At 36.5% G+C, this 20,039-nt stretch overlaps 1 protein-coding gene across 3 annotated transcripts in view; it reads left to right on the plus strand.

Moving 5' to 3' along the window:
- The window catches only part of NALCN (sodium leak channel, non-selective), a 361,051-nt gene that overhangs the window by 115,051 nt on the left and 225,961 nt on the right, over positions 1-20,039 (plus strand). For all 3 annotated transcript variants that reach the window (XM_066235655.1, XM_066235656.1, XM_066235654.1), the window contains exon 10: positions 5,654-5,740. In XM_066235655.1, coding sequence (XP_066091752.1) covers positions 5,654-5,740 — 87 coding nt within the window. The remainder of the gene's footprint in view (positions 1-5,653; positions 5,741-20,039) is intronic.

Raw genomic sequence — 20,039 nt, forward strand, 5'->3', positions numbered from 1 at the left:
TTAGAATTTTTGAAAGGAAAAATATATTTCATTCAGAATGAACCGATCATAGTATAGTAAATTATGAGGAAGACTACGCAACACAGATGCATACCTGTGATTTTTGAGGAGCCACTGCATATTTGGAAGGGTTCTCCTATGCTCCCAAGAAGTTGGACGTGCCTTAGATTTGACTAAAGTAGCAGGGCAGTTATTACATAAGAGGGCAATTCAGATTTAATGACTTTTTATTTTGGGTTTTTTTTTATTTGGGGTTGGGTTGGGGTTCTTTTTGGTGTTTAGAAAGAAAAATGACAGGTCTATGTCTTCTTCTAGTATGAATCTTTATAAAAGGAGATAAAAATTCATAAACTGAGAATAAAATAATTCTAATACCTTGTAACTACTATTTTATAAGTTTGGAAATACTTACACAGGTCTGTGGTACAGAGATATTTGTGAAAGTTCCAAGGTACAAATTTTATTTTGAAAATATTCAAACTGGGCTTTTAATAATTATATGCTAAAATGCTATTAAACATGCTAATATGTGGGAAAGCCCTTATGTAGCATCTTTATGTTGCTATGAAATTATGAGTTGAATATCCAATTCATTATAAATGAAAAAACATTAATATTCCTTCAATTTTGACAAACAACTATTCAGATTTCCATGAAAGCCTTTTTAAATATTATCTAGATTATTTCACAGATGCCATGGAGGAAAACCTTTAAAGCATCAACCACATCTAGTTCCTATTTCTTTTCTCATATCTTTTAGTGAACTATGAGAAATAATAAAGTTCCAAGTTCATACTGACATGTCTTTTATGTAGGCAGTCAACCTCTCAAAGGTATGTTTTCTGCTGTGTTTATATATATATATATAAAGTTTATATAGATATATAAAACTTAATGGAACATAGAACTATGAACTCAACACAATTTACATCAGTGTTCCTGAGAGAAGACCCAAAATGTCTTTAAAGCCACATTGTGCTTATTAAGTAAATCTTATTTATAAAACCACAGCTGGAAAAGTAGTGTTTGGAAGTGCCACCAAATCAGCCAGAAGTCTTTAACAGAAAGTGAAATAGGAAGAGGCTGCTGGCAGAGTTGTACAAAGTTGTTTTGATGCACAATTGTGCAGAATCCGGAGGAAATAAGTTGGTAATTCAGAGGTAATGCGTCTAGGCATTCAGCAAAGGTAATCACACAGAGAATTGTGAAAAACCTTCATTAAGAAAAACGCTGTGGCCGAGAACCTGGTTGCTAAGCGACTAAAGCTCCTGCTGCAGCGCTTGGTAAAACACCACTGGGGCTGCCTGGAAACAGGCCCAGGCCCCGCCCAGCCCCTCCCATCGGGGGCGAGTGGCCCAGATGCGGGTGTGTGTGTGTGTGTGTGTGTGTATGTGTGTAAGGGAAAGACATCATTTGCCATGATTCTGTTACATTTGTAAAATCTGTCAGACCTCTGTGCACAAGAAACTCTCGTTCAATGGTTTAAAACACTAAATCACCAGTTTCTAGTTCTAATAGAACAGATAAGCTTTAAGGAAATAAAGACAGCTGGATTGTGAAGCACACAGCTGTTCAGAAATGAAGTCAGTTCTTGCCTTTCTCTAGTTTATGGAACATTTGCTGTTTTTCTATGTAAATTATTCTCATAGAAGGACTAAAAAGGGTCCTTGACTGATGTACCTAAGACATCTAAGTGTACTGATTTTCCGGGGAAGGGGGAGGGTGTGTAGACAGAAAATTACACACATTGACACAATAGGGAAGGTGCTTTCCGACATCTTAGGCACTTCAGTAGGGATGGGCTCTGATATGGGCTGTTCTGAAGCAAAAGAGAATCCGTGATGAGAACTGTTTTCAAGTAGGAGGGAGAAGGCAACCTGCAGAGAAACAGCATGGAAACAAACTACAGAAAAATTAATGCCGGAGGTCTTATGGAGGACATGTACAAAATGTAACAGGAAAATGATGTGGAAATTTTCAGATGAATAACCATTAATTTGCCTGGACTCTACAAAAAAAAAAAAAAAGAACTAATAACTGTATTTAGATTGTCAAAGACAAGGTTATATATTTTTTTAATCAGTTGTCTTTTTTATGTACTAGTAGCAAAATTGAAATATCATTTGTAAAAAAATCAAAGACATAAAACACTTAGAAATAATTTTATAGGAACTGTACAAGATCTCTGTACTGCAAACTTCTGAGAAATTAAAGATCTAATTTTACAGAAAAGCATATGTTGTATAGATATGTCTAGAAAACATTAAGAGGTCAATTCTCCTTAAATGTAATGATAGATTGAATGCAATTTTAATCAGTTAAATCTCAGCAGGCTTCTTTGACTAAAATTGACGAGCTGATTGTAAAATGTATATAGAACTCCCAAACCAAAATTTATATGGAATAGCTAAAGCAGTTTTTTAAAAAAGTAAAGAGTTGGAAAATTTAACACTCTTGAATTTCAAGGCTTATTCACAAGCTATAAAATAAGAAAGTATGGTACCGTTGAAAGGATAGCTAATAGGATCAGTGAAATAAAAATAGACCTACACACATTTATTATAATGAAAACATCATTATATTTTCAACAAGAGTATCACACAATTCAATGTGGAAATTAAATTATTTCCAATGAATACTGTTGGAACAGAAAGTTATCCATACAGGAAAACATGAACATTAATCCTTATCTCATAATTTATACACATACAAAAAAAAAAAAAAACCCAAACAACCCTCTACATGGATCCTAGACCTAAATGCAAAAGCCCAAATCATAAAACTGCTAGAAGAAAACATAAGGAAACATTTCTGCAATCTCAGGGTTGGCAAAGTTTCTTGTAGAACACAAAGTTTGAAGAATTAATAAAATTGAGTTTCATCAAAATTTAAAACTTTTGCTCTTTGTAAAACAGTAATAAGGAAATGAAAAGACAAGACAGAACAGGCGAGAATAATTGGAATATAAAGATTTTTAGAACTCAACAAGACAGGTGTTTTAAAAATGGGCAAAAACTTTGAACAAATGCTTGACAAAAGAACATATATTAATAGCCAACAAACACATGAAAAAATCTTCAATATCTTTAGGTATCAGGGAAGCACAAATTCAAATTATAGTGAGATAGCCCTTTATACTCAGCAGAAGGGCTAAAATTGAAGACTGATGGTATCAAGTGTTGGCAAGGATGTAGATCAACTAGAACTCTAATATATTTCTCAGAGGAATGTGAAAGTTTGCAATTACTTTGGAAAACTCTTTTATCATTATAATTGAGTGAAGAACATTTATTCCCTAGGGTATGGATTCAAAATTGTATACAGTTGGATATAAATTATGTGTTGTTAATGCATAAACATTCTGGAAGAACATACCTTAAGACATTAAATGTATTTTTTTTTCCTTTAAAAAAGAGGAAAAGATTTTTCTTTTTTGTGGCCTAGTGGTCCTGTAAAATTTTATTACTTTGAAAGACAAGAAAAAGAGATATGGAGGGACAACTGGCAGCCCCCGCCTCTGTCACCTAAGACACCTAAGAACTTGAATTGCTAGGGATTCCTGGCATCAGTATCCCTTCGTCTATGTCGCATAGCTACTATTACAGTAACCAATCTAAGTGTTGTTGCATAACTCAGAGGACTCAAGAGAAATGGAACATGTTTGTATTTCCTTCACTTTATTTCACACAAAGAAGTGAGCCTGAGAGAACACTTTTACAAAAGTTAAATAAATAGATTCATCTTCTTGAAAAAATAACAGAGAAAACTGGTCTGCTACTGATCAAAGCAAATACATGCTCCAGGGATACTTTGTGCCATGACAAGAGAGCATGGGATGCTTCTACAGAGGGTTTTTAGCTAGTGACTGACAGGATTGCTTTTGTCCTCTTTTTTTGTCTCTTTCTCCTTAAAAGGAGATTCCGGAATTTTGACAGGAGCTTTAAAAGGCACTTTAACAGGTTGGCATTTCAGCCACCATATGTGTTCTCAGAATGAGCCTATTCATGAAGGATGTGCTGGATTTTACCCACTAAGAATATTTTTAAAAATTAATTCTTAAGGGAATCAGAATCCTGTAAAAGGACACCTGAAAAAACAATTGTAATTGGCATCTTTGATCAGTAGTAACTTTTTGTGTAAATGCGCATCTTTGTTTTGTCATTTTAAAAATATGTATGTGGTCTATAAATTTTGGCTCTTGTCCCTCTTCCCTCTCACTTATTTTATTGAGGCAAGTATTTGTTCTGCAAATAACCCACTACCTCTGCTACCGGGAGTTTGAAATTATGATTATAAATCCCAGATGATGGGATTTTTTGTCATCTCATATTTCCATCAACAATTCCCCTTTTGAACAGAGTCAGACTAACAAAAAGACATAAGTATGAAAAAGATGTTTACTTATATGTATGAAACAGCAGCCTCAGTCAGGAACAAAACAGTGAGTGCTTGTAGTGAAATTCAGGATAGGGTACTATAGCATAGGATACTAAAACCTGACATACCTTGAATTGGATATTTAGGTTGTTGGATGCCCAGACATTTCTTATAAAAATAAAAATCCTTAATTTTACATTATTCCAATATATAAAAATACACCACTAAAGAAATGGAAAGAAGATACATTTATAAGAAATGTCTTCCAGCTGGGTGTAATATTGACAGATGACTAACCATTGAGATAGTTGAATATGCAGTAAGAAATAACCTCGGCATCCAACAACCTAAATATCCAATTCACTGGGTGTCAGGTTTTAGCAGCCTCTGCTATAGTACCCTATCCTGAATTTCATCACTTATGTATTTTTTTTAAGAATTTTTTAAAATTTTTTATTTATTTATTTTAGAGAGAGAGAGGGAGAGAAGAGAGAGACAGAGAGAGAGAGAAGGGGGAGGAGCAGGAAGCATCAACTCCCATATGTGCCTTGACCAGGCAAACCCAGGGTTTCGAACCGGCGACCTCAGCATTTCCAGGTCGACGCTTTATCCACTGCGCCACCACAGGTCAGGCCAGTGTATTTTAAGCCCCCCCCCCATTTTTCCCTTGATTAATACGTACATAAATTTTATGCTGAGCGGATTAATTTGGCCTAGTTAAAATAATTTTAGAGCCTCTTAAGCGATACATCAGTTTTCTGTCATTAAAATAACACCAGCCTCTATCTCTGTGGCACATATACAAGTCTTACAGTATTTAGCCTAAGAATATTTTCCTGTTGGCTCAGTGAGAAATGTCACTAAAGATAAAAATTCACCATTTCTAGTGAAAACAGATCAGACACAATGCTTTAGAATTTTATTTTTTACTGTCCTCCAGACGTAATATGTAATAATAAATTTCATGGGGATAAAATGCCTACTTTAAAGTCTTGTGCAGAAGAATGTTCGGGCAAGTATATGCAAAACATATTTAAGGCAGAAATGACCTGACACATAGGAAGTGCTCAATGAATGCAACTATTACTATTTTTCTTGTTAATAGTATTCATTTTTCAGTTAAAATGAACATAATTGAAATGACTCAGGTTTTAAATATAAACCCATAAGAAAATCTTTGAGAGCATGAAAAATATAAAAAGCTGGAGACATAAAGTTACAGTTCTCAGTGTTCCTTATTAAGTGTCTCTGACTCATCTCCCTCTTTGTCTTGAAGATGTTTCATGAAGACGCTGCTGGTGGATGGCAGTTGGTAGCAGTGGATGTCAACAAGCCTCAGGGACGTGCCCCAGCCTGCCTCCAGGTGCAGTACAATGACATTATTTTAAAACTCATTAAGCAAAGGTGTTTTACTTTTATACAAGGAAATCCACACCTCTCAAAGCTCTAGATCTGTCCAAATGTGCAGGTCTGGAGTTAGACACAGTATTTTATTCTGTCCTGTATTCCCAGGATCTAACATGTTTTAGATATACAGTAAGGATTTAGTTACTGTTGGATAAATGCACACAGCAAAAAATTTTTGTTATTATGTTAAATCTTATAAAACTATTAGTCTACAAAGACCTGGAATATTTGGGAGCAGGCAGTCAGGATCATAGTTCACACAGTTGAGTACCTCACCGAGTACTGGGAAGGAGTATCTTTAACAGGCAGTGTGTTGTTTTGCATCTGCAAGCTCTCTGAATGACGAGATATAATAAAAGTGTTTCCATAACACAGTGTACCTGCAGCAAATACAAGATGAAAGAATTACAGGTGGGCTCTCAGAGTCCTGGAAAGTGATCAGGGTTGGGCCTTTGGGCCACCAGATCTGGCTTAAGGACTTTCTGGACTTATCATCTGCTCTGAGCTCCTCATAAAGCCCAATAAACTCCCTTTTCTTTAGTCAACCACACTGGCATCTTCTCTTTCTTTGTTTCCCATTCCTACCACCAGATATCAGTAATTCTTATTCAAAGCCATGTCACATACCTAAAAGTAGCACTCTACTATTCCATGGCATTTTCACTATGTCCATTAACCACTTCTTTAAGGGTGAAAAGTCAAGGAGCTCCAACATGGGAACAGAGAACGGATTCTTCCTCCTGGAGAATTTTCCTTTCTTCGCTTCCTTTTGTTTGTAGTTATAAATTTTCTTTTCACAGGGGTTGCTTCATATAGTTATTCATATCCCTTCCCATAATAAGGGGAAAGGTTTTTCATCTATTTCAGGAAGAGAACACATCTTCTGTCCTTCTTATAGACCTTTCTCCAGGTAGAGACTTGTGCATTTCAAGGATTGGTACCTAACATGCAAAATGTTGTACTCTGAATCAGTGCTGTGGCCTACAGATATATGGCCATTTATTTATATAGATTTTTTTTCCTCTCCAGGAAAGGATGGAGGGAAAAAGACAGGAAGAGTTTTCAATGAATATTTGTCATGTTTAATATTTTGTGCCTCTTCTGTTATATATTTGATGGTGACAATGCTGCTAATAAGTCTACTATTACAACTACCTCTGCTACTTTAATTCTACTAATAGTAACAACAATAACAACAATTATAGTTGCAGTGGTAGCTTCTTATTTAAAAAACATTTTTGGCCCTGGCCGGTTGGCTCAGCAGTAGACCGTCGGCCTGGTGTGCAGGAGTCCCAGGTTCAATTCCTGGCCAGGGCACACAGGAGAGGCGCCCATCTGCTTCTCCACCCCTCCCCCTCTCCTTCCTCTCTGTCTCTCTCTTTCCCTCCTGCAGCCGAGGTTACATTGGAGCAAAGATGGCCCGGGCGCTGGGGATGGCTCTGTGGCCTCTGCCTCAGGTGCTAGAATGGCTCTGGATGCAACAGAGCGACGCCCCAGAGGGGCAGAACATCGCCCCCTGGTGGGCGTGCCAGGTGGATCCCAGTCGGGCGCATGCGGGAGTCTGTCTGATTGCCTCCCCGTTTCCAGCTTCGGAAAAAATGAAGAAAAAAAACCAACATTTTTATTCTTGTTATTCAGTAATTCACCAACAAATATTTATTGATATTAAGATTCTGGACAAGACAAGCATAGCCCCTACCCTCATGGAGCTTGCAAGGAACTCAGGGTAGGGAGAGGAAAACCAGCACTGAATTAGCAGTTATAAGAATAATGGGGATTTTAGAGAAGTCACGCAACATACGGTGGGAACCATATATATAAAGTCTTTTGTGTGGTGGATGGCAGTTGGTAGTGGTGGATGTCAACAAGCCCCAGGGACGTGCTAGGACTTTATACATATTAAAGTCTTTTTTCCTATCTGAGAGGTCAGAGAGAAGGTATTTAAACCAGGACCAAGAGAAAGAGGAATGGAATGACTAAGGATGAGACTCAGTACAGCCCTGTAAAGTAGAAAGACCAGCATGCTCTACCTGCCTTTATAGATGAGGAAGTGGAGATCCAGAGGACCTGGGTGAGTCTCCTCAGGAAGTTACAATTATATCTCAACCAAATGGCAAGGCCAGGACTTGTACCTGGACCCTCTGGTTCCTAGTTCCATGTTTTTCCTAGCTGAAAAAAAAAATGTGCCAAGGAAACAATTTTATAATAGAAATAAATCATCAGGCCTGCTGTGCATACCAAATCAGAGTTCTACAGAACCCTGAATATACTGCTTAAAACTCTATTAAATCCTTGTTAATACATGCCCCAAAGTTGCAACATGGTATTAGGAAACAAGTTAGTCTTCTCAAAGATTTGAAATGACAAGAGATAAATAGCAAGTATGGTGTGATGGAGGGGACAGCACTGAGCAGGGATATAGGAAAATAAAGATTGGAAAGGTTAGAAGTTGTGTAAATGGAACATTTGAGAGACCTCCATGTTTGACATGTGCTATGAAGATGGCAACATGCTTGGTAAGTTTTATGAATGATGATGCACATGGTTTGAAATGAGAGGAGAAGTAAGTCAGACAGTTCAATATGAAGGAAGTTACATTCAACTCAGCTTCACATGCTTTCCAGAAGAGTACAGATGAAAAGGGAGATAGCCAAGAGATCCTCTGTCTGTAGTAGGCATGTATATATGTACCTATATATCTAAAAGATGTATAAACATATGTAGCCATGGCCATCTGGCTCAATGGTAGACCATTAGGCTGGCATGTGGATGTCCCAGGTTTGATTTCCAGTGTAGGCATACAGGAGAAGCAACCATCTGCTTCTCCACCCCCCCTTCCAATCTCTCTCTCTTTCTCTTTTCTCTCCCTCTTACTCTCCCGCAGCCATGGCTCGACTGGCTCTAGTGAGTGGGCCTCGGCAGCTGAGGATGGCTCAGTGGGGTCGCCACCTCAGGAGCTAAAAATAAATAAACAAACAAATAAATAAATGGCTCAGTTGCTAAGCAGTGGAGCAAAGGCCCCAGATAGGCAGAGCATCCTCCTGGGATCCTTGTCTGGGAACATGTGGGAATTTATCTCTCTGCCTCCACTCCTACACTGAAAAAAAAAAAAAGGAAGTTATATGTATTTTTCTAATATGAAAAAAAATATATGTGTATATACATGCATAATTATGTATATGTGTAGATATGTACACACACTTATTTTTTAACTAGAAATAAATCTATTAAGATTTTATAAATTCTAGTGTTTAGGACCTGAGCAGTAGCAACAATTTTTCATTATTTCTCTATGTTCCTACATACACACACAAGTTTTACCTCGTTTCAAATGCTGCAATCATTGCAGTGTTTCTGCTCCTTCTTTATATGTATTGATTATAGAGATACCAAATTAATTAGAACACTTAGAGATCTTACTCTTCTACAGGATATTAGGCTCTGTGGAGCCATTTGTAAAGGAAAAAATAGGTATCTAGGGTCTGCATTTTGAGAGTCTACAAACTACATTCTGTGTTCTGAAACACAAATTTTAAGTATAATCATAGCTTTAATTATAACCATAATGGGAATCATATGCAGGCATGCAGGGAAAGGGTTCCATTTGATGCCCTTAGGATGGTCTTTTCTGTTTATAAAATAAGTGAAAATAGATATACTCTAAAACTTAATTGCAAAACTAGAAGTTCAGCACAGGATTACAGGTGGAAGTGGATTGTCAACCTGATAGGTTATGTCTAGTGAGCTCTCTGATGCCATTTGTTGAAATTTTAATTAACTTAATGAAGTTAATTTTGCTAGCACATTTTTCATGTTTCTATAGTTATTAGTGAAATTCATACCATGTTTAATAAGGAACTTAGCCATGGTAAGTCTGTGTAATTTATAATAAATTCATTCCTAAGTTAAGGACAAATGTGCAAATAAATGTCTTATAGCCCCTGAAATACCCCCTCCCGCCTTCAATCCTACCTGGAACATCTTTCTGCTTCTTTCTCTACTTCCCTGTGCACGCTGATCATCCGGGGTCCCACCCCTTCCTGATTTGGTCCTTAAAACAGGAAAAATATGGCTGGAAATAACAAGGAAAAGCCTAAGACTATGATAAGGCAAGTCTCAGACTGGTTTCTTTTTCTTTTTGTGCTTCAACTGCCTTCAGCATATGTCTCCTAACAGGTCTGCTTGCCTCTCACACCTGCCTCCCCAGCTACAGACATTTTTGCTTCATTCTATGAAGTAGTACCCAGTGCACCATCTTTCCTGAGGGAGACTAAATCACCCTATTGCAGACTCTTAGAAAATAGGCTCTGGAGACAGACACATTTCAGCTATGACACTTACTAGAATAGTCTTGGGCATATTTTTGTAAAATGGAGATAATAACTCCATTCTCTACTGTGGGAATTGAGTATTTATTTCCTAGTCCAGAATTATTTGGTTGAAAGGAGCAAACGTTATGCTCACAGAGAGCATTTGTTGCTGATACAATCATGGCTGCCAGGGGACTGTACTTTCCTTGACCTCCTCTCACTCTCTGTTTGGGCCTCCTGAGTTTTCATCCTTCTTTCTGTGCATCTGCTTCTATTTTTTTTTCTTCTTAAACACTAGCTTTATCCTTTGTCTTGAATATAGACCAAATATGGCAAATTGTAACTGAGTTTGGTGGCCTCCCACTCAAGAGGATCATCCAGAAACATCCAAAGATGAGTGTAAAGCTGGGAGAAACCAGTAGGCCACCCAAAAGGAGGGGTTGGCCAGAGGCAGTGTGTCATAGAAACTGAATGGATATCAGGTCTAGTTAATCCAAGTATTAGTTTTGCCTGAAGCATAAACCCCAAAGAAAATTTTTTTATTTGTATTTTTCTGAAGTGAGAAGTGGGGAGGCAGAGAGACAGACTTCTGCATGCACCCAACCAGGATCCACTGGGCATGCCCACTAGGGGGCGATGCTCTACCCACCGGGGCGTTGCTCCATTGTAACCAGAGCCATTCTAGCACCTGAGGTGGAGGCCATGGAGCCATCCTCAGCCCCTGGGCCAACTTTGTTCCAATGGAGCCTTGGCTGCAGGAGGGGAAGAGAGAGACAGAGAGAGAGGAAAGGGGGAAGGGTAAAGAAGCAGATAGGTGCTTCTCCTGTGTGCCTTGGCCAGAAATCAAACCCAGGACTTCCACATGCTGGGCTGACGCTCTACTGCTGAATTTTTTCTCATTAATTTTCTCTGAAAACCTTGCCTCAGTCTCTGTCTTCAGGAACCAATACTCAAGCCCTTCATGAGCTTCCTGGAACAGGTGAAGAACGGATGTGACTCTGATCTCATGAGTAGTGGGATTTGACCTCAGGAATTATTACTCAGGGACAGTTTTCCCTATTAGATTTTTTATGTTTTACAAGACTTGAGAAGTCTATTAGGACTAAATAAGTTATTATAGTCTGACCTAAAAGTCAAATCACCTTGCATAAAATAGTTTTTTTGCAGAAACACAACATAGTTTCCATGTAGTTGCAAATGAATACTTTATAAATTAGATCCATTTCACAGTCTAATATTCAATCATTTCCTTACATTAGAAATATTATGAAATAATGTAGAAACACAGGTAGGAAGAAGACCTATGTGTCCATCATTAGAAATAGCAACAGCTAACATTTATTGACCATTCACTGGGTGTTAGGCTCACAACATCATTACTATTGGTGCTGTTTTAACCACTGTTTAACAAATAAAAGATTGAGGTACAGAGAGTTTAAGTTATTTGGTGAAGGTCACATAGCTAGCTACTGACTGGGAATTTCATCATAAGCAGTCTACCTTAAAGTTTTAACCACTTAATTTTCTCACTGTATATTATCCTACTATAAATATATAGTACAATTTGTTCATTTATTCTATTGATAGATATTGAGGTTGTTTTTTTATTGTTTTGCCATTGAAAACATTCTAGCATCTTCTTGTCCATGCTTTTTGTACACATGTGTGAGAATTATCTGAGCATATATAGTTAGAAAAGCAATCACTAAATTAAAGCATATGAATGCCTTAGGCTTATAAGATACTTTCTAATGGCTACCCAGGTTACAGTGCTGCCTTTCACTCTTAACAGCAACTTATAAAAGTTCTCATTGTTTCTCATTCTAGTCCACACTTGATGTTGTCAGACTTCATGCCCAATGGTGTGAAACAATATGTCATAGTGTTAATTTGGATCTCCCTGATTACAGTCTACGGGGGTTGAGTATGTTTTTATATACTCATAGGCCACATAGATTGTCTGTAGATTGATTATTCACATCTGTTGCCCATTCATCTGTTGATTTTTCCAAATGATTTTCAGAAATTCTATGTGCTTCTAAAGGGCATATCACTTTGGTCTGAGAAGACATTAAAACAGTAGAAAAAAGCAAAAATAGAAAATATTAATGCTTGACATATGGACACACATTTTACATCTCTTTCATCTTCAGGCAATAATGCAATTCTTTTATGTAGTATTACCAAAACCATTTAGAGAGTTTCTTCACTCTGTACTTAAGTTTGAGGCTCAGAAAAGTGAAAAGTTATAATTGACCCTTTTAGCATCAACTAGTCACTTAGCTATTTAAACTCTATTTTAGAATAAGCAGCAGCTGCATGAAGAGGTCACCCTAATGCATGATAAATAGATTTCTATTGAATTGGAACCTCATTCCTCAGCTGCTGCTGTGACAAGCCATTTTTCCACTGCCTCTCAGATAGGAGTTTTTATCTCTTGACAATTTGACAGATGTGGCTGCACAGCTTTGAGTCATCTTCTAAAACACGCCTAGTGATCTATTATTGTGAAGAAAGTCACTGACAAGAAAATGAATGTATGCATGAGACCTGGCATTCTCAAGTTCAGTTTTTATCTGGTAACATCCCACCACGTACCTCCTTCTATAAAGAACAGAGATAAAAGGCTTTTTACTATAAGTAGGTCAAATTGTGGCAAAATTATTACTATAGTGTTTTAATGCTTTCTGAGAAAATGTTCATTGAAGGTGAAGATTAGGGGGATGTGTGTGATATGTGCATCTCAAGAGATGAAGTAACATCCGAGGCACTTCTTAAACATCTCTCTTCTTAATGAACCTTCCCACGAACTGGCTGATAATTTCAAAAATTGATTAAGCCCATGAGAATTTAGGTTCCATCCACAAGCCAACCTCTTTTATACTTTGAGACCAATGTGAGAAGACAGTGAGGTACAGACAGCGGGCCAGCTGTTGAAAAACACTGAGTGGCCCAAAAGAACCCGGGTGATTTGCTAAATTGCCCAGAGCCTCAGTTTACTGACTTGAAAAATGAGGATAATAACATCTCTTGGGGGTTTGTAAGAATTAGAAGTGATGCACCTAAAATACCTAGCACAGTATGTGGGATGCAGGGGGTCACTTGGTCTATAAAAATAATTATCGTTATCATTAGCACACTCTTCTCACTGTTCACTCTCAGATTATTCTGTTCACTTCCAGAAAGTCAGCTCATACACACCTATAGTCCAATGATTTCACAGCTTTTAGTTCTAGCCCTTCTATCTAAATCTTAGAAGTGTATTTCTTAAGTGTCAAGTAACCATGTTCCAGGCATTCTCATAGACACATCACCTTTATCATATCACAAACCAAATGCACTTCTCCCCCACCCATTCCCACATAGAAACAGCCTTTTTCCACATCTCCAGAAACCTATATACCAGAGGTTGGGAACCTATGGCTCACGAGCCAGATGTGGCTCTTTTGATGGCTGCATCTAGCTCGCAGACAAATCTTTAATAAAATAAAAATAAATAATAACGTTAAAAATATAAAACATTCTCATGTATTACAATCCATTCATTTCCTACCGCTCATGTTTATGGTTGCAGTTGTCTGGAGCCAATCACAGCTGTCCTCCGGGACAACACCAAATTTTTATTGGATAATGTGTAACATACATGGGTCATTTTATGGCTCTCACTGAATTACATTTTAAAATATGTGGCATTCATGGCTCTCTCAGCCAAAAAGGTTCCCGACCCCTGCTATATACCAACCAACAGTGCACCCCTCCTTCTTCTTCCCAAATATGATGTCTTTAATTCTGTTGTAAACACAGCCTTTTGAATTTCTTTGAATAAGCTCCTTCAATCCATCCTAATGTCTCTACCTTCAAAGTCAGGTCAAACAAAGCTTCCTTAACACAGTAATCTCTGAGTCCTTGATTATATTTGGTCACTTTCTTCTCTACTTTCAGTTTCTTTCATTATAACTTTCATGTGAGAAGTACTTAACACATAATTGGAGGATTATATTTGAATGTACACAAATATATGCTTTTCTATATAGGACTGCACAATCTCACACAGAGCCACACACCAATTACATATTACTCTTCTTTTATGTAGGTGCCAAGGTTCCTCCCACAAATAGTTGTGTGTGCACACGTTCATCTGCAGTTTCTAACAGCAAAACCTAAAATCAGCTTGGGAGAAAAGTTTTGTCAGAAAAAAGGAATAAAAAATTATTCTATAATAACCTAGAATGAGAATTAAGAGCAGGAAGAATAAAATAGCTAAAGGCAAATAAGCACAAACGAAGTGTAAGATGGTAACTAAAAGATTAATTTAAAAAGATTTATTGTGATCTTGAAACCAGTTATGGACAAATCAACTAGCCAAGACTCAATTGTGTAAATCCTTAGTTCAAAATATTCTATGTATCTATTTAAATAGATATTTCATATATATTCAATTTTAATATATTTCAAATAATAATTATATTCAGAGTAGATACCAGAAGACTAAACATAAGAAAAAATAAGATAAAATTATTAGTACTATTGTATTTATTTATCTACCTTATTGTTGATTAAATGGTTTTGCATCTTTAATTTTTGTACCTCTTTGGAAGAAAGAAGTATTTAGAACATCTTACAACTTTTTTTCACTCCAGGTTATCTCAAACTAAATTCCTACATCATTATATATTGACATCTTTCAGTTTTAATAAGTCCTATAACTCTTAGGTGTTTACATTCATATTAATTGGGAGATACTTACTGACTTATGCCATGCATTCATATGACAGTCACATTGTCACCTTTGGAAAAAAGAAAGATAAGTTGTTCTCCAAGCCAGTCTTGATTTCTGGGATTAAATATATAACCCTCTTTATAAACTACAACTAGGGTTTAAAATTGTCACTTATTTTCTTAGTGTTCAGTACAGTTCTTGCAGTGGGAACCTCCGACAGAGCAGCGTGGCTCCTCCACTGCCCTAAGGCTGGCAGAAGGTCTGGACTTGGTCAAGCACTTCCGTCATTTTGTATTTGATATATTTCTCATAGATTTTTAAAATACTTTAAATTTTTTCTTCCATCTTTCCTAAATACTTTAAATATCTCAAAATGAGCCTTCCACGTCAAGATTCTCTATAGCTCATAATCTTTACTTATTTCTGCATTCAAGTGTAACAGCCTAAGTCCTTCATTGAATCAGATGCACAGTCTGTTGAAAAGGAAAGCTATTTAATTTTATTATTGAATCTGTGTCTTGAATTTAAAATGAGTTTTATATTCACCTGCCCACCATTTAATACTAAAAATAAATATAAATATGTAAAAGTAAATTTCAGATGACTCTTTGTATATATATTTTTTATTTTTTTTTATTTTTTTATAATTTTATTTTTTTAATGGGGTGACATCAATAAATCAGGATACATATATTCAAAGATAACAAGTCCAGGTTATCTTGTCGTTCAATTATGTTGCATACCCACCACCCAAAGTCAGATTGTCCTCCGTCACCCTCTATCTAGTTCTCTGTGCCCCTCCCCCTCCCCCTTTGCCTCTCCCATTCCCCCTCCCCCCCTGTAACCACCACACTCTTATCAATGTCTCTTAGTTTCACTATTATGTCCCACCTACGTATGGAATAATACAGTTCCTGGTTTTTTCTGATTTACTTATTTCGCTTCGTATCATGTTATCAAGATCCCACCATTTTGCTGTAAATGTTCCGATGTCATCATTTCTTATGGCTGAGTAGTATTCCATAGTGTATATGTGCCACATCTTCTTTATTCAGTCATCTATTGATGGGCTTTTTGGTTGTTTCCATGTCCTGGCCACTGTGAACAATGCTGCAATAAACATGGGGCTGCATGTGTCTTTACGTATCAATGTTTCTGAGTTTTGGGGATATATACCCAGTAGAGGAATTGCTGGGTCATAAGGTAGATCTATTTTCAGTTTTTTGAGGAACCACCATACTTTCTTCCATAATGGTTGTACTACTTTACATTCCCACCAACAGTGTATGAGGGTTCCTTTTTCTCCACAGCCTCTCCAACATTTGCTATTACCTGACTTGCTAATAACAGCTAATCGAACAGGTGTGAGGTGGTATCTCATTGCCGTTTTGATTTGCATTTCTCTAATAGCTAAAGAAGATGAGCATCTTTTCATATATCTGTTGGCCATTTGTATTTCTTCCTGGGAGAAGTGTCTATTCATATCTTCTTCCCATTTTTTTATTGGATTGTTTGTTTGTTTGTTGTTGAGTTTTATGAGTTCTTTGTATATTTTGGATATTAAGCCCTTATCTGAGCTGTTGTTTGAAATATCATTTCCCATTTAGTTGGCTTTCTGTTTATTTTGTTATCAGTTTCTCTTGCTGAGCAAAAACTTCTTAGTCTGATGTAGTCCCATTCATTAATTTTTGCCTTAACTTCTCTTGCCATTGGAGTCAAATTCATAAAATGCTCTTTAAAACCCAGGTCCATGAGTTGAGTACCTATGTCTTCTTCTATGTACTTAATTGTTTCAGGTCTTATGTTTAGATCTTTGATCCATTTTGAGTTAATTTTTGTACAGGGGGACAGACTGTAGTCCAGTTTCATTCTTTTGCATGTGGCTTTCCAGTTTTCCCAGCACCATTTATTGAAGAGGCTTTCTTTTCTCCATTGTGTGTTGTTGGCCCCTTTATCAAAAATTATTTGACTATATATATGTGGTTTTATTTCTGGACTTTCTATTCTGTTCCATTGGTCTGAGTGTCTATTTTTCTGCCAATACCATGCTGTTTTGATTGTCGTGGCCCTATAATAGAGTTTGAAGTCAGGTATTGTTATGCCCCCGCTTCATTCTTTTTCTTTAGGATTGCTTTGGCTATTCGGGGTTTTTTATAGTTCCATATAAATCTGATGATTTTTTGCTCTATTTCTTTAAAAAATGTCATTGGAATTTTGATGGGAATTGCATTAAATTTGTATATTGCTTTGAGTAATATAGCCATCTTGGTTATATTTATTCTTCCTAGCCAAGAACAAGGTATATTCTTCCATCTCATTATATCTTTTTCGATTTCCCTTAACAATGGTTTATAGTTTTCATTATATAAGTCCTTTACATTCTTTGTTTATTCCTAAGTATTTTATTTTTGTTGTTGCAATCGTGAAGGGGATTATTCTTTTGAGTTCCTTCTCAGTTGTTTCATTGTTGGCATATAGAAAGGCTATTGACTTCTGTATGTTAATTTTGTATCCTGCAACCTTACTGTATTGGCTTATTGTTTCTAGTAGTCTTTTTGTGGATTCTTTGGGGTTTTCGATGTATAGGATCATATCGTCTGCCAAAAGTGATACCTTTACTTCTTCTTTTCCGATATGGATGCCTTTTATTTCTTTGTCTTGTCTGATTGCTCTGGCTAGAACCTCTAGTACCACATTAAATAAGAGTGGAGAGAGTGGACAACCCTGTCTTGTTCCTGATTTAAGGGGGAAAGCCTTCAGTTTAGTGCCATTTAATATGATGTTAGCTGATGGTTTATCATATATGGCCTTTATCATGTTGAGATATTTTCCTTCTATACCCATTTTGTTGAGAGTCTTAAACATAAAATTGTGTTGTATTTTATCGAAAGCCTTTTCTGCGTCTATTGATAAGATCATGTGGTTTTTGTTCTTTGTTTTGTTGATATGGTGTATTACATTAACCGTTTTACGTATGTTGAACCATCCTTGAGATTCTGGGATGAATCCCACTTGATCATGATGTATTATTTTTTTAATATGTTGTTGTATTCGATTTGCTAGTATTTTGTTTAGTATTTTAGCATCTGTATTCATTAGAGATATTGGTCTGTAGTTTTCTTTTTTTGTGCCATCCTTGCCTGGTTTTGGTATGAGGGTTATGTTGGCCTCATAAAATGTGTTTGGAAGTATGGCTTCTTCTTCAATTTTTTGGAAGACTTTGAGTAGAATAGGAACCAAGTCTTCTTTGAATGTTTGATAAAACTCGCTGGTATAGCCGTCAGGGCCTGGACTTTTATTTTTGGGGAGGTTTCTAATGGTTTTTTCTATTTCTTCTCTACTGATAGGTCTGTTTAGGCTTTCTGCTTCTTCTTGACTCAGTCTAGGAAGGTTGTATTTTTCTAGGAATTTATCCATTTCTTCTAGGTTGTTGAATTTAGTGGCATAAAGTTTTTCATAGTATTCTACAATAATTCTTTGTATATCTACGGTGTCCGTGGTGATTTCTCCTCTTTCATTTTGGATTTTGTTTATATGAGTTCTTTCTCTTTTTTTCCTTGGTAAGTCTTGCCAAGGGTTTGTCAATTTTGTTGATCTTTTCAAAGAACCAGTTCCTTGTTCTATTAATTTTTTCTATAGTTTTTCTGTTCTCTAAATCATTTATTTCTGCTCTGATTTTTATTATCTCCTTTCTTCAGCTGGTTTTGGGTTTTCTTTGTTCTTCTTTTTCTAGTTCCTTAAGGTGAGAAGTTAAGTGGTTCACTTGGGCTCTCTCTTGTTTGTTCATATATGCCTGAAGCAATATGAACTTCCCTCTTATCACTGCTTTTGCTGCATCCCATAGATTCTGATATGTCGTATTGTCATTTTCATTAGTCTGTATATATCTTTTGATCTCAGCACTTATTTCTTCTTTGACCCATTCATTTTTTAAAAGTATGTTGTTTAGTTTCCACATTTTTGTGGGATTTTTTTTCCTCTTTTTTGCAGTTGAATTCTAGTTTCAAGGCTTTATGATCAGAAAATCTGCTTGGTACAACTTCAATTTTTCTGAATTTGCTGACTGTTGTGTCTTGTGGCCCCAAACATATGGTCAATTCTTGAGAATGATCCATGTACACTGGAGAAAAATGTATACCTCAGTCACTTTGGGATGAAATGTCCTGTAGATGTCTATCATATCCAGGTGCTCTAGTGTTTTGTTTAGGCCACTATGTCTTTTGTTGATTCTCTGTTTGGATGACCGATCTAGAGCCGTCAGCGGTGTATGAGGTCTCCAAGTATGATTGTATTTTTGTCAGTTTTTTGTTTTAAGATCAATAAGTAGCTGTCTTATAATATTTTGGTGCTCCTTGGTTTGGTGCATATATATTAAGAATTGTTATGTCTTCTTGATTCAGTGTCCCCTTAGCCATTATGAAATGGCCATTTTTGTCTCTGAGTACTTTTCCTGTCTTGTAGTCAGCATTATCCGATATGAGTATTACTACACTCTGCTTTTTTTTGGATGTTATTTGCTTGGAGTATTGTTTTCCAGCCTTTCACTTTGAATTTGTTTTTATCCTTGTTACTTAGATGAGTTTCTCGTAGGCAGCATACAGTTGGATTTTCTTTTTTAATCCATTCTGCTACTCTGTTGCCTTTTTATTGGTGAGTTTAATCCGTTTACATTTAGTGTAATTATTGATACTTGTGAGTTCCCTATTGCCATTTTATATCTTGCTTTCTGTTAGTTTTGTGTCTTGTTTGATCCTTCTCTTTCGTTTTTCTATCTTTTGTTTTTATTTGGTTGTATTCCATACATCTTTCCTCTGTTGCTATCTTTTTATCTCATGTGCTTCTGTGGTGGTTTTTTCAATGGTGGTTACCTTTGAGTAATGAAAAGGGTCCCTACCCTGTTCATTGTAGCGAACTATTTTGTGAGTACTTTCTGCACTCCATCGTCCTTTGCTACTGTTAATCTCCATCTTCTCCCCCTCTTTCTTTTTGTTGTTGTCACAGTTTAAATTTGGTTTTATTGTGTTCTTCTTGGAGCTTTTACTTGTGGCTCTGTTTTTTTTTTTTGTTCTTTGTATCTGATTGGAGAACCCCCTTTATTAATTCCTGGAGTGGGGGTTTTCTCAGGATAAATTCCCTCATCTTTTCTGTATCTGTGAATGTTTTTATTTCTCCTTCGTATTTGAAGGATAGCTTTGATGGGTATAGTATTCGTGGCTGAAAGTTTC

This window comes from Saccopteryx bilineata, chromosome 6, assembly GCF_036850765.1.
Source record: "Saccopteryx bilineata isolate mSacBil1 chromosome 6, mSacBil1_pri_phased_curated, whole genome shotgun sequence".
NCBI classification, from domain to species: Eukaryota; Metazoa; Chordata; class Mammalia; order Chiroptera; family Emballonuridae; genus Saccopteryx; species Saccopteryx bilineata.